This window comes from Ahaetulla prasina, chromosome 4 (assembly GCF_028640845.1).
Source record: "Ahaetulla prasina isolate Xishuangbanna chromosome 4, ASM2864084v1, whole genome shotgun sequence".
NCBI classification, from domain to species: Eukaryota; Metazoa; Chordata; class Lepidosauria; order Squamata; family Colubridae; genus Ahaetulla; species Ahaetulla prasina.
Genome location: NC_080542.1, coordinates 56,341,594 through 56,356,514, shown reverse-complemented (window position 1 = coordinate 56,356,514; position 14,921 = coordinate 56,341,594). Strand labels below are relative to the sequence as shown.

Genomic DNA, 14,921 nt, shown 5'->3' with positions numbered 1-14,921 from the left:
AATTTTATCTCTAGTTCCTCGGCCTCTTCAAAATCCTGTCTGTACTTCTGGTAGTTCTCAGTCCACATACTGCTGGAGCCTAGCTTGTAGGATTTTGATCATAATTTTGCTAGCATGTGAAATGAGTGCAATGGTGCAGTAGCTTGAACATTCTTTGGCATTGCCCTTCTTTGGAATTGGAATGCAAACTGACCTTTTCCAATCCTGTGACCATTGTTCAATTTTTCAAATTTGCTGGCAAATTGAATGTAGCAATTTCACTGCATCCTCTTTCAAGATTTTGAATAGCTCAGCTGGAATACTGTCACCTTTACTAGCTTTGTTATTGCTCAGACTTCCTAAGGCCCATTTGACCGCATTCCAGGATGTCTGGCTCGAGGTCAATGACTACCCCATCGTGGTTATCAGGGACATTAAATTCGTTCTTGTATAGTTCTTCTGTGTAATTTTGCCACCTCTTCTTAATCTCTTCTGCCTCTGTTAGGTCCCTCCCATTTTGGTCTTTTATCATGCCCATCTTTGCATGAAAGTTCCCTTCATATCTCCAATTTTCCTGAAGAGATCTCTGATCCTTCCTATTTTATTTTTTTCTTCTATTTCTTTGCACTGTTCATTTAAGAAGGCATTCTTATCTCTTCTAGCTATTCTATAGAATTCTGCATTCAATTGGGTGTATCTTTCTCTTCCTCCCTTGTCTTTCGCTTCCCTTTCCTCAGCTATTTGTTTTTCTTTTTCTTTGGGATGGTTTTAGTTGCTACCTCTTGTACAATGTTGTAGACCTCCATCCATAGTTCTTCAGGCACTCTATCAAACCTAATTCCTTAAATCTATTTGCCAACTTTACTGTATATTCATTAGGGATATGATTTAGTTCATACCTGAGTAGCCTAGTGCTTTTCCCTACTTTCTTCAATTTAAGCCTAAATTTTGCAATGAGAAGTTCGTGATCTGAGCCACAGTCAGCTCCTGGTCTTGTTTTTACTGACTGTATAGAGCTTCTCCATCTTTGGCTACAGAGCACAGTCAATCTGATTTCTGTGTTGACTGTCTGGTGATGTCCATGTGTAGACTCATCTCTCGGGTTATTGGAAGAGTGTTCACTATGACCACCGTATTCTCTTAACAAAATTCTACCAGCCTGTGCCCTGCTTCATTTTGTACCCCAAGGCCAAACTTGCCCATTATTCCGATTATCTTTTGACTTCCTACTTTAGCATTCCCATCCCCCATGATGATAAGGACATCATTTTTTGGTGTTAATTCTATAAGGTGTTCTAGAGCTTCCTAGAACTGGTCAACTTCATCCTCTTCAGCACCAGTGGTTGGGGCACAGACTTGGACTACTGTGATGTTGAGTGGTTTGCCTTAGATTCGAACTGAGATCATTCTGTCATTTTGGGGATTGTATCCCAGTACTGTTTTTCCTACTCTTTTATTGACTATGAAGGCTACTCCATTTCTTTTGAGGGATTCTTGCCCGCAGTAGTATACCTGATGGTCATCTGAATTAAATTCACCCATTCCTGTCCATTTTAGTTCACTGATTCATAAAATGTTGATGTTCAGTCTTGTCATCTCTTGTTTGACCTCATCCAGCTTGCCTTGATTCATGGTTCTTACATTCCAGGTTCCTATACACAATAAATTTATCCTACTGCACAATAAATGTAATAATTTTTTCCAATTAAAAAAAATAGCAAAAAAGTTTATGTTGTTTATAGTTTACTTGATTCTAAAGGCTCTGGACAGCTTAAAAAATTCTATTCACTTACCAATTTCCACTCCAAGCCCGCCCATTCCACTTAGGAATACATGAGACTGAGCCATCTTGTGCATTGCTGTATCTCCAAGAACATATCTCTGCCGACTACATGCAAGTATTAAAAGAAAATCATAAATAATTATAATTAACAGCATAAAGTAGTGCAATTTGCAAAAACTCTCACTTCTGATAAACTTCACAGAAGAGAAAAATTAATTTGATCTCAAAAAATACCTTTTTGCAAATTTTGGATATTAAGCAATTACTTAGGGAAATTAATATATTATCCTATAATAACTTCAAAAGAACACAATCATGATCCAGCAAAGTGCTTCAGCTGCCAAAAAAGTCAATCCAATCCTGGGATGCAGCAACAGAGGGAAAATATCAAGATAGAAGAAATGATAATACTAGCCTTGGAATACTGTGTTATGATACAAAAAAAAATGCTTGAGACCCTAGAAAATGTGCGGAGAACAAAGATAATGAAGAGCCTAGAGGGTAAATCATATGAATGGTTGAGGGAGCTAGGTTTGTCTAGCCTATTGAAGAGAAGGATTGGGCGAGGGAGGTGTGGCCAACGTCGTGACGAAACAGACATGAACCCCGGGAGCTCTGGGGTGAGTTCCGACAATCTCCTCGAAATGGGGGTCCATTTTGGACCATAGCCGACTTGTAGGATCGGCGAAGAATGAGGGAGCCGCCGGAGCAGATGGGGAAGCTGCAAATTCCCTGCAGCTCTAGCTTTTTTCCCTCGACCCAGCGAGGAGGACCGCAGCCATCAACAGCTGCTTGAAGTTGGGGCAGCCACAAGAACGGGCAGGAGGAGTAAGCATAATTATTGAATAGATATTGAAGCCGGGTGAGTTACTACCAGCTCACAAAGAGGTATTTAAGGCAAGTTTGCCAATAAGCATTTTAAGAATAACTGTGAACAATGGCTAAATTGAAACAGGAAATGAAAATGGAAGGAAATAATTAAAGATACCCAAAACCTGGAAACAGAGGGTTTGAAACCTACTTTAAGAATTCTAATTAGAAGAAAATATACACTTCAATTATAATTGATTTTGGAGAACCCTAAAAGTTTTTTTATTGACTATTTTAATAACTACAATCAAGAAGGGGTGGGGAGAAAAAGAAGGAAAAAATGAGACTGATTAGGATTATAAAAATGGATTTTAAGTGACTTTATTTCAATTCCTCCACTCTTTATAATTTTGGCTATAAAAGATTATAATGTAACTATTTGCGGGACTGAAAGGAGGCAATAAATTGAAACAAATTGAAACAAAGGAAAACTTAGCTCCAAAATGGATACTTTGTTAATTGTGGATTGTAACTGCAGTACAAAGACTGACACCTAAAGAAGAAGAAATGCAACTGGGAAATATTCTTGTGATTTCAGAATAATTTCAAAGGACAATTTTTGTATCCAGATAGTTGACCTTTAACACTGATAATATTAAAGAAGAAAATAGAAAATAACATTAAACAAAACTAAAGACTGACATCTAATCTATCTTTAGATTAGAAGAAATACAGGAGGGGAGTGTTCTTGTGATTTCAGGGCATTCCAAAGAAATATTCTTGCAGCCAGATGGTTGACCTTTAAGAATTGTAACATTAAAGAATAAACAAGGGAAATAGATAATGTGCCATTTAGGCAAGAATGTTGTAACCAGTAAAATGTATATTAAAGATTAGAGAATTATAAAAATGTTGAGGAGAGAAGGTTGGGGGCAAAAAAGGAATTTAATGAGTTAAGAAAATATAGTTTTTGAACACATCTAGTGAAATTGAAGTACTTGGAGATAAAGCTTTTAACACATTTAAATATGAATATTGTATGAGAAATGGGATGATGTTTGTTCCTTTTTTCTTTTTTCTTTTGATTGTATTATTTTAATGTTTTTTAAGATAGTTTTTATCTGGAATGGGACTTTGAAATAAGTGATGTGAGACCTTTCAATTAAGGTGAGATTTAAGATAGAAGAGATTTTTACTTGGTTTTTATATTTGTTCCTTTTTATTTTGTTTTTCATTTTGAGATAGAAGTTCCAACAGAACTACTAGAATATGAGTAGAAATGAGAGGATGTTCCCTTTTATTTTGCTCTTTTGATTTATTTTACTATTTTAAAGTTTTTATTTGGAAAGGGTTTGTGAAATAAATAAGTAATGGGAGACCTTTTAATTAAGGTGAGATTTAACATGATGGGCCTCTGTGGCTCAGACTGCTAATGCAGTCTGTTATTAACAGCAGCTGCCTGCAAATACTGCAGGTTCTAGTCCCACCAGGCCCAAGGTTGACTCAGCCTTCCATCCTTTATAAGGTAGGTAAAATGAGGACCCAGATTGTTGGGGGCAATAAGTTGACTTTGTATATAAATATACAAATAGAATGAAGACTATTGCTAACATAGTGTAAGCCACCCTGAGTCTTTGGAGAAGGGCGGGATATAAATGAAAAAAAAAAATAGGAAAGATTTTGCCTTGCTTTTATTTTATTTCTTGGTTATTGATCTTTGATAAATATTTGAGATAATCAATACTATTTTAAAAGTTTTTTACTTGGAATGGGTTTTTGAAATAGATAAGTGATGGGAGACCTTTTAATTAAGGTGAGAGTTAAGATAGGAGAGATTTTTATTATTTTGTCTTTTATTTGGAATGGGATTTTGCAACAAATAAGTGATGGATGACTTTTTAATTAAGGTGAGATTTAAGATAGGAGAGATTTTGATCTTGCTTTTATTTTATTTATTGGTTATTGATCTTTGATAAATATTTGAGATAATTGAGTTGTACTTCTGTTCTTTTTAAGAAGTTTGGGGCAAGAAAGGGGATAAAAAATGTGGGAACTAGATTTGATTAAATACTTTTCAGGATAAAGGGATGGAATAAAACTTTTGAAAGAAATGGGCTATTAAAAAATTCAAAGAGGGGAAAACATTAATAAATGATACAATGAGGGGGTGAAATTTGAAATATGTTTAATTATGTATCCAACTGATACCTTGTTCAATAAAGATTTGTATGTGGTTTGTTCTTTTTAAAAAAAAACTTGTTTAAAAAAAAAGAAGGATTGGGGAGGGACATGATCATTGTCTTCTAGTGTCTTGAGGGGCTGTCACAGAGAAGAAGAGAATGACTTATTCTCCAAAGCCCAAGGACAGAATAAGAAGTAAAGGGTGGAAGATCATTAAAGAGAGATCCAACCTAGAAGTAAGGAGAAATTTTCTGACAGTGAGAACAGTTAATCAATGGAATAACTTGCCTCCCAAAGTTCTGGGAGCTCCATCACTGGAAATTTGACTAGGATGGTATAAGACTCTTGCTTTAAGCAGAGGGTTAGTCAGCTCCCTTCCAGCCTTAGAATTTTATGTCCTATAACCTGCAGTCTTGCACATCAACAAGATGTTCCAAGTTTTGCTAACAATCCAAGAAGTTTCTTCATTTCAATCAAAATAGCTATGGCCTACAAATAGTGGGATTCCTTGGTTTTACATCTCTGATTCTGACCCTATAATGCTCAAGTATGAAAGTCCAAATTTAGTTTGGAATAAGACAGCACATACATGCTCATAATCTCCTAAATACAGTCAACGTATCCTAGGAAAAAAGCTTTCATCAGAAATTAGAATTTCTATGCAGAAAATGGATTATTAAAATACAGAAAAGAGAAGAGTAAAACAATTTCTTGGCACAGTTTTCAGAAGAAACATTTCAAGGAAATAACATTCTTTAAACTGAGTGTAAAGTATGTGTTAATAAAATAAAGTTTATGATAGAAACAGTCTTACCTCTATATTTAAATTCATTGTTTAATCGAAAAAGTTTATTTGACATTAAAACTTAAATATTATCTATGGTTTATTAAAACAAATTAAACTTTTCTTAAAATGCTTACCTATACAAAGCATCATCTATCTCCATTGAATCTGCTGCCATTACTAAACACTTGCTTGGACTGGAAACAAAAAGACAAATAAATATTTTGCCAACAGATGATCTCCTACAATTTATGCTATTTCTTCAAGTAAGCAAATATATGAAAATGTGTGAATTAAATAATTCACTGCTGAAACAAAAAGGTAACAGCAAAAGCTAGGAATGCCTTTGAGAGACTTGTTTTGCACATCTCTCAATATGGGAATAGAGACTAAAGTTTCCTTTTAAACATGCATGTTAGCAGATTATGAAACAGTCATAAAAGCTTTGAGGAAAACATAGCTGCTTTATAGATTTAAAGAGCGATGCTCTTGGAATTCTGTTTTCCCTTTTGAAACACATTTTGCACCTTCCTAAGTAATGATTACTGTAGATTCACTACATAATGAATCTAGAAAATGTATGTACCTCTCGTTTCTTTTTACATAGGTCTAAGAGTTTTTAATTATATTTGTAATTACTGAATATGGAAATAAAAATAAGTCAGCTTGTAGGTGCAAGCATTCCTTACCTGTCAAAGTTCTAAGTTTATTCCACAGAAATAAACAAAAGTGTTATACACACAGCTATGTGTTTTGCTTAATTAGATGGATACTTTTGTAAAATCAACGGTAGTACATGTAGCAACCATATATACTACATTAATATTTTCCCATAAAATGCTCCTACTCAGGATTCCTAGACATTTGACAAATAACAGTTGGTAAGTGCCTATAACATAAATATAATTCTAAAAGCTATATTGCCTGTATATTACGTTATTCTTGAAATTTTCAATACGTTTCAGTTTTCAAATTGCTCTATAGTTATACTTTTCATTTTATGTATTATGCACTATGCTAATATGAAATGTTTATCTGGAGAGAATATTTCACTCATAATTATTTCATATACTGTGCATACAACTGTAATGTTACGCTAGATTCTCCCCTGGCACAAATTACATAACTAAATATATATGTACCTTAAGTTGTTAAACTTATTTTTCTGATCTGTTTTCAGATATATGCTCTTCCACAATCAATTCATTCAATAATTCAATTCACAAAAGTTATTAATGTTTTATATTTTATAAAATGTAAGCTCAGCATTAAACACACATTTATTCCTGATCAGTCTTACAATCTCATGAACAAATTCCTTTTGTTCAGATGGTCTGATTTCAAGAAAACTGTGTCAAAGAATGCAGCTTTGGTTTGTGAGAATAAGTCAAATAATTATTCTACACTATATATCAATGTTATGCTAAACATTATACTAAAGCAAAGCACTGGTTTAATTCACATTCAATACAATAGATGAAGTTCTAAATGACTCAAAAAGAAAATAATGTATCTTATGCCTAAGCTTTAAACAATCTCAATACCTGTTTAAAAAGGATAAATAATTGTGATCTCATGGGAGTCCTTGCTCAATTTCTGACATATTTCATATTTGATCTGGCAGTAAATCTCCTTCCCCTAAACCAGGGGTGTCAAACTAGCGGCCCACGGCTGGATGCATCACATGTTGGCCCCGCCCCCACCCAGTTTAGCGAAGGGGGGGAAAGTCCCGATACATCACGTGACGATGCTGTGATGATACGAGTTTGACACCCCTGCTCTAAACCATGCATTCAATAGCTATCCACATAGTTAGAATGTGGCATAGTTAGAATAATTTTACTATTCAAATATGATTGCTGTTAATCACGAAGTCATGTCCGATCCATTGCAACCCCATGGATGTTCCTCCAGGTCTTCCTGTCCTCTACCATCTCCCATAATGCATTTAAGCCTTCACCGACTGCTTCGGTGACTCCATCCAGCCACCTCATTCTCTGTCATCCCCTTCCTCTTTTGCCCTCAATCATTCCTAGCATTGGGCTCTTCTCCAGCGAGTCCCTGAATATCACATTCAAAATATGATATATATGCATAATTCATCAGCTTACTGAAGAGCACAAGGTATAAAGTTTTACCTACAGAACAAAGGTTTGAATTTTAGGCTTTTCTCTTCTATGTTTTCAAATAAACAGATTCCAAATAATTCATTTCTTTTCATGGTTTGATCCCTTTCTGTAATAGTTCTGTCTAGCCTTTGTTCTTAGTCAGCTTCAATCCTTATACCAACCTTTTACCATCTTCTTCCTTCCTGGACTTGGACATGTAAAACATATTTTCCTGTCTTACAACTGAAGAGAATAAAGGGGCGCACTATACCCTCTTCACCTAGAACTCTCAGAATGAAGTTTCTATTAATTCTTCATCAAAAGAACTTTCTTCTTTTCTGACCTGTTCGCTATTCTCTTCATGGCAAAAATGTGGAACTTCCATCTTTTCTACTTATTTTTTTATTACTTATTATTTATCAGCAATTCCTCCCAGTCCAAAACTTTCCCATTAGGTAAAGCTATCTGATTAGTCTTACAATATCCCCTCTTCGCATCCCAATCAGGTGCTTTCTTTCTCAAAATAAACACTGCTGGCAATTAGGAATGTGTAGCCAAACACATGGTATGGGCTTAAAAAGATATGCAAATGGAATTACTGAAGAAAGTGCAGAGCACATTTCTTTCTTTCTATAATCTGAATCTGAGTCGCCCTTCCAATTAATCATTCTCCTATATCAAAATACTTCTACCTTCTGCAGTCCCTTCTCAACTTTCCTACCCGCTGCGGCTGCATGTTTGGGACTAGGTTTGGCAGAGCGGCAATTTTCAGCACTTGAAGCATGCTGTGGATCACTGCTTGGGCGCTGGCCCTCCCTTGGCTACTCTCAGAGGTTCTTTGTGAGCAGGAGGTGAGAACTTGCTCCAGGTGTCATTTCCTGGCCAAATCTATTTCCACCTCATCAGCCAGTATGTACCAGTGCTGGAGGTCTCGGGGAGGCCCCCGCAAGATGTAGGTGTGGTAGACTTCATTGTTTAGCTCATCTTTGACAGATTCAAATGAGATCTCCTCAGGCCATGTGGCTAGTTTACAGGCTAGCTCACAGAATTCTGGGGTGTATTCTGCCACTGATTGCCTCCCTTGGGTAATGATTTTCATCCGGGCTCTGGATTATGCTCTGCTAGAAGGTCTTTAAACTGCTGACAGAGTATTGCCATAAACTGGTCATAGTTCCTTAGTTGGTGGGGGCATTGTCATTGTGAAGTGAAATCATCTTCTGCTTCCAGGGCCACGGTGACATATCTCACTTGGCATTTTCCAATCCTAATTCACCCCATACTCCTGCATATAATTCCAGACTTGAGCTAGGAAGAATCCAGAGACTTGGGATCCCCCCAAACTTCACCCCCAGCAGCGGCACTTTAAGAGCCCATCTCCTTTGGGAGGTAGCTCCCTAGCCACAGCTGATAATGGCAATGTGATTGAAGCCAGCACATCCTCTGTGAGGCAATGGAGGCAAGGCAAGATCTGAGTAAAATTTGCACAAAGGTTACACATTGAAAGTCACCCCAAAGCCCTCCCCCCAGGGTCCAGCTTTAAGGACCAATCAGTGTCCAATATGATGTTATGGGAAACCTCTTCAGCACATGGATGCCTCCAGAGGGCCAGGTCGGTTAGCCTTGGAAAAGTCCAAACAACTCCACTCCATTCATGGGTAGCAAACCTCCCTGCCAATTCTCACAGGAACACTTCACAACAGCTCACTTCCCCTTCCCAAATGCCAAAACTTCCCTCTCCATTTCTATGGCAGCCATAGTCAAGCAAGCTGCAAAATGCATGCTGGAGATCTGGCTGACACTAGAATTGCAATAGTGGTCAATCTGGAGAGACATCTCTACTGTGGGGACCGTGCACATGATGTTGGCTCACGAGGACAACCAGGAGAGGGTTGAGGGTTGGGGGGGGGCATTGATGGGATCCCAGGGCCGAGTGGACCTCCCCAAAAGTCTGGGAGAGGTGGAAGCCTGCAACCACCAGGCGAGACCCCAGTGGTCACTTGGGGTCAGGAAGAAAGAGGTGAGTGGAAAGTGACTTTCACTTGCCCCCAGGTTGCTTCGAATTCTGAGTTCTCCCCTTCAGTCTGTACGGTGCTCCCGCTGTATTTATGCAGCTGATAAATGAAATACCTCATGATGCCTATATAAAGGGGTCTTAGTCTAGCTGAAAGATTTTGATTTATACTGAAACCATGGCAGAACACATGAAACTGGTCAGAGCTGTGCTCAAGAAACTCTGGGCCACCTAACTATATACTGAACTGTCCAAGTGTGAGTTCTACCAAAGCCAAATACACTATATGGGGTATCACATTTCCCATGAGGCAATAGAAATGGATTCTGAAAAGGTGCAGGGAGTTTTAGAGTGGGCACCTCCAAGCACCCAGACTTCAAAGCTTACTGAGATACACATTTCTTTTTCACCAGTTCATCCTATCATTCACCCAGATAGCCCTGGCCATCACCAGCTTGGTGAAGATGAAAGGAAAAGGTAAGCCTAAGTCTAGCCAACCTCTGAAATGGATGATGGAATGTCAAGAGGCATTCGAGAAACTCAAGTGTTTGTTCGCGGCAGAGCCAGTGCTAAAACACTCTGACTGAACCTCCTTTTGTTATCCAGGCAGATGCCAGTGACATGGCGATGGGGGCTATGTTGCTGCAGAAAAATGACCAGGGAGCCTGCAGCCATGCTCTTACACCTCCAAAAAGCTCAGACTGAATACAGGTGGCCAGTTTGGGAAAAGGAAATGTACTTAATGTTGTACATTGGGCTTCCTGACTTGGGAGGCATTTCTTAGAAGGGAGCAAAGCCCCTTTTGAATTATGGACAGACCACAAAAACCTGGCCCTGAAAAACTCACGAATGCTATCGTCCAAACAAGCCCATTGGGCTTAGTACTTCAAATGGTTCAATCTCACCTTGCAGTACCTCCCAGGGAAAGAATTTCCTAGCAGATGGTCTGTCCAGATTACCGCAATATAATAGTTCCAAGCCAGAAATTATGAGACCAGTTAGCCTATCCTGATAACTGGTAGCTCTGGTTACCCCCACAGCACAAGGCGAACTCAAAACCCAAACAGCAGAGGACTTAACCATGTTAAAAGCAGCACTAGAAAAAGACAAATGGTTTCAAGCCCATAAAAATGAATGTACAATACAAAATGAATTAGGCAGGGTAGAAGCCAAACTATATATCCCAGAAAGCCAACAAATAATCGTCTTACAAAAAAAGTCATGTTTTGAAATTAGTGGGGTACTTCAGCTTTGTAAAGACCCTACACCTGGTTAAATGTCAATTTTGATAGCCATCATTATAGAAAGACATTGAAAGCTATGTGGTTAGTTGTCTCACCTGTGCCTCTACAGAAAGACATCAGGAGAAAACACCAGGGCTCTTTCAGCTGGTGGCAGAGCCCAAAGCACCATGGAAAGACAGTTCAATGGACTTTATAGTAAACTACATAAAAGTTCTGGAAACACTGTAATCTGGGTGATACCTGATCTATTCTCTAAAACAGGTGCATTTTCTACCATGCCAAAAAATCCTCTCCCCTTGGATCTTAGCTAAACTGTTCATGCAGCATTTATAGACCACATGGAACTCCGGAGAGAATTACCGGTATATCAGATCACAGATTCCAATTCACTTTGTAAATTCTTGCAACTTTTGGCAAGAATTCCTAAAACTTTCAGGGACCACCCAGGGACTTAGAATGACCTCCCATCATTCTGAAATGAATAGGGTCTGTGTACATATGAATGGGGTCTTAGAACAATACCCCAGATGTTACATTAACTATCAGCAGGACTGGGCGAACCTCCTCCCTTTAGCTGAAGTGATTTACAATAACTTAGTACATAGTAGCACTGGATTCATTCCTTTCAAAGTAGCCACCAGGCAGGACTTTGTATTTATTCCCAAGTAGTCCCAGGCTACCCCTCAAATTGCATCCTAAAAAGACTGAATTTTACAACTACAAAACACCTGGCCTGTAATTAGAAAGGCTTTGGAGGAGGTGAGGAAATGATATAAAAACAGACTGATAAGAAATGCTCTAAACCAAAAGACTTTAAAATTGGGGACAGAGTTTATCTTTCCATCAGATACTTACAATTTAGACAACTCTTGAAAAATTGGATCCAAAATATGTTGGCCCTTTTCCCATAAAAAGAATTATTACCCTGGTAACTGTTGAACTCGAACTCCCAAAAACACTCAGACTTGTTCACCCAGTGTTTCACTGCAGTCTCCTCAAACCAGCAGCCACTTCTGCTCTACATCCAGCAAAATCACCTCTTCATCCCACGTTTTAAGGGGAGCAGCAATTTGAAGTCAAAGACGTTTTGGATTCATGCACCTACTTAGGGAAAACCCAATACACATCAAGGCTTCTAGGTTACTTAAGGGGTTCCATTAACAATATCCAGACAAATCTCATTGAACATTAACTAACTATGCATTCGTATTTGTCTCTCCCCCTTCCCTCTTGTCTCTCCTCTGTAGGACTAATGCCTCTGAAAAGTGGAGCAGTATGTCAGTTCTGCCATCTTCAGCTTGGTGCCTAGCTTACAGCCTGCCATCAACTGTTAGAGAGAAGGGAAAGGAAAGCAAATGGCTGCAGGGAGGCCTATTAGGACCAAAATGGGGCGAGGGGCAGCTGCGCATCCACACACACCCCGGCTCATTTTTGCTTCCAGGGAGTGCAGGAGAGTGCTGCCTGCCACACCCCCTGGCCATGCCAACCCAGCCAGTCATTAGGGCAGAGAACCGATTGTTAAATTATTTGAATCCCACCACTGCTAAGGACCTAGCTGAGCCAGGTCTGACAGATATGTTATTCAGCAGTAAAAGTTTCCTTTTCATTTGTTCATTTGATTGCAGACAGAGTATAGCTGGAGCTTTACATATAATATTTGAAATATGCCTTCCAAAAACATCCAATGAATTAAGTCCCTCTTTCAGAAATGAGGTGACTGGGCATGCCATGATTTGAGAAAACTTGTTAAATAAACAGATTATAAATTTGAGGAGCAAATGGGAGGCCATGACAATAAAGGAAACAAATCATCTTAGAAAAAAATAGAGGTAGTTCGTTAATTATATCCATTAAAAAATGTGGATATTCTTATGTGGTTATTTATATGGTCTTAATTCCCATTTCACCAACTTCAGTTTTATATTTTCTAAATCAGGGAAGAGTAGTATCTTACCATAGTACTATGACTGCAGCCAGCGACAGCACATCAGAGATTTATTTTCTCCGTTCAAAGTCTCAACCTGGTAAGGGACATACTGATACCTCATATTTGATTCAAATTACATCTGATTGATTTTCTAGCAATCTAAAATTTATATGGTGGATATTGAGTTTCTTTTTCATTAATGTTCTAACAATAAATAATATAATATTTGTACAGGAATATAAACCATATTGTATAAAGATAGCAAATGGACAAAGGATAAAATTCATAAATAGATATTCCTCCATTATTTGCTGATAACTCTTAAGACTGAAATATTATTCAACCTTTTATAGAGGGATTGAAAAATGGGTTTTATATCCTTAATTACCAACGATCCCTAAAAACAACATCCCTAATTAATACTATTCATATGGATTTAAAGAGACCATTCTGTATCTATTAACATTAACCTGCTTTTATTGCATGACATATTTTTGTTAACTCCCCATTCAATGCTATACTGCTTCAAACATCACATCCAGAAGCCAAAAGCAAATAGTCTACTAATGTGCTATAAATGTTATCATCTTAATACTTTTTAGATAAGTCCATTCGCTCATCCTATGTTGCTAAAATCCTCTATTGAGGAACTTGGTTTAATTTAAAGACTTTTAAAGGTGAGGATGACTGAAGTCTCCTTTTAACCTAGGTTGTTTTCTTTTGTTCCCCCTCCCCTTTGTTATCTCGCCATCGCTATCCTTCCTTATGTTTCCTTCTTCATTTTACTGTCTTGTCTTTCACGTTTCAAATAATTTGTTGGGACTTGGTGGTACCTAAATCCAATATTGCAATAATAAATCATTACCGGTAGGTTAGATACTAGAAAGTCCATAGTACTGAGTATGACAGCGGTAATCTTCGGGAATACAGAAAAACAAATAAAAGAGACTTCACAGAATTGGATCTGAACATGCCTAACCGAGCGGCATCTTTCCATTGGAAGAATGGCATCACTCTGTAATATGGATTTTCCTTTCATAACCACGTGCATTGTTTCAGTCCGAACAAGCGAAAATCCGGAGTGCACGTGGGGTCAAAGCTGGAAGGGAATGACAGTTAAGGTCAGCGCTGCGGCGCACGCGTTAATCCATACACGCTATGCCGATTACTGTCCAATATTCCCTGTCCCGCTGGAGTATATGGGCGATACAGAGCACTAGGGCGTTTCTTTTCCTTTTCCTTCCCTTCGGGGGAGGGGGAAAGGCCACCCAAGGCCTCATGTCCTACGCCCCCCCTCGGTATCTCTAGCGGGATTCCCCATCAGGTCCCATGCACGCACGCTCGCACGAACGCAACCTGCACCCTTCATCCCGCGGGAGACACGGGGAAGGCGAGATGCGAGTTTCTGAAGCCAGCAGTGTTTGAAGCCAGCAGCCGTCAACTAAGGCCCCGAAAGCCGTCTGGCGGCAGGGCCTCCCTGGACTGCCTCACCCGAGATCGCGACGCAAAAGCGGCGACAGCTTCTTCCGCCTCTCATTTCCTCACCCGTTGTGGCCGCCCGCCTCGGCTTCCAACTGCCTCTTCCTCTTCACCGTGGTTGCTTCGAAAGAATGGCGAGCACGCAGGCAAACTTGCAGACACCTCAAAGAGTGGCGGGGGGTGAAAAAAACAGGAATTAGCCTCACGGACCCGGCATAGGCGGAGGCGGGGAAACAGAGCGGCCCTCCTCTGCCCCGGATGGAGGAGGTCCGAGCCCGTCACGTCGCGCCGCCCAATCCTGCTCCAGAGCGGGAACCCCCTTCCCTCCTCTAGCGAGCACCCCCGGGAGCCTGGGTGCGTCAATTTCGCACACCCTCGCCACCGCCAATCAGGTGAAAGGGTCGCTTTCCAATCATTTATATTCGGTCTCTACGGAAAAGTGGCGGTGTTATAGCAATATTCCTTATAGTAATGTTCATAATACTAAAGCGTTTCAGTTGCGCTCGCTGAGCAATTCTTCCCACAGTAGTTCGAGTTTTTTCCTCTGTGTGAAATTTGGAAAAATGCTCTGAATGTAGATTCAAAATGTATAGCCTTTATCTAAATTCTATTTGA

At 39.1% G+C, this 14,921-nt stretch overlaps 1 protein-coding gene across 6 annotated transcripts in view; it reads right to left on the bottom strand.

The window, feature by feature from the left end:
• Positions 1-14,564, bottom strand: part of UBA6 (ubiquitin like modifier activating enzyme 6) — a 95,007-nt gene extending 80,443 nt beyond the window's left edge. For 2 of the 6 annotated variants that reach the window (XM_058181205.1, XM_058181210.1), the window contains exons 1-4: positions 14,373-14,564; positions 12,855-12,921; positions 5,675-5,734; positions 1,773-1,867 (exon numbers count right to left, since the gene is read on the bottom strand). In XM_058181205.1, the coding sequence (XP_058037188.1) occupies positions 1,773-1,867; positions 5,675-5,715 (136 nt within the window). In that variant the 5' untranslated portion in view covers positions 5,716-5,734; positions 12,855-12,921; positions 14,373-14,564. Of the gene's footprint in view, positions 1-1,772; positions 1,868-5,674; positions 5,735-12,854; positions 12,922-13,692; positions 13,927-14,318 lie in introns of all 6 variants that reach the window. The other 4 variants (XM_058181207.1, XM_058181209.1, XM_058181208.1 and 1 more) reach the window with 4 other exon arrangements.
• Between the last annotated feature and the right edge of the window lie 357 nt (positions 14,565-14,921).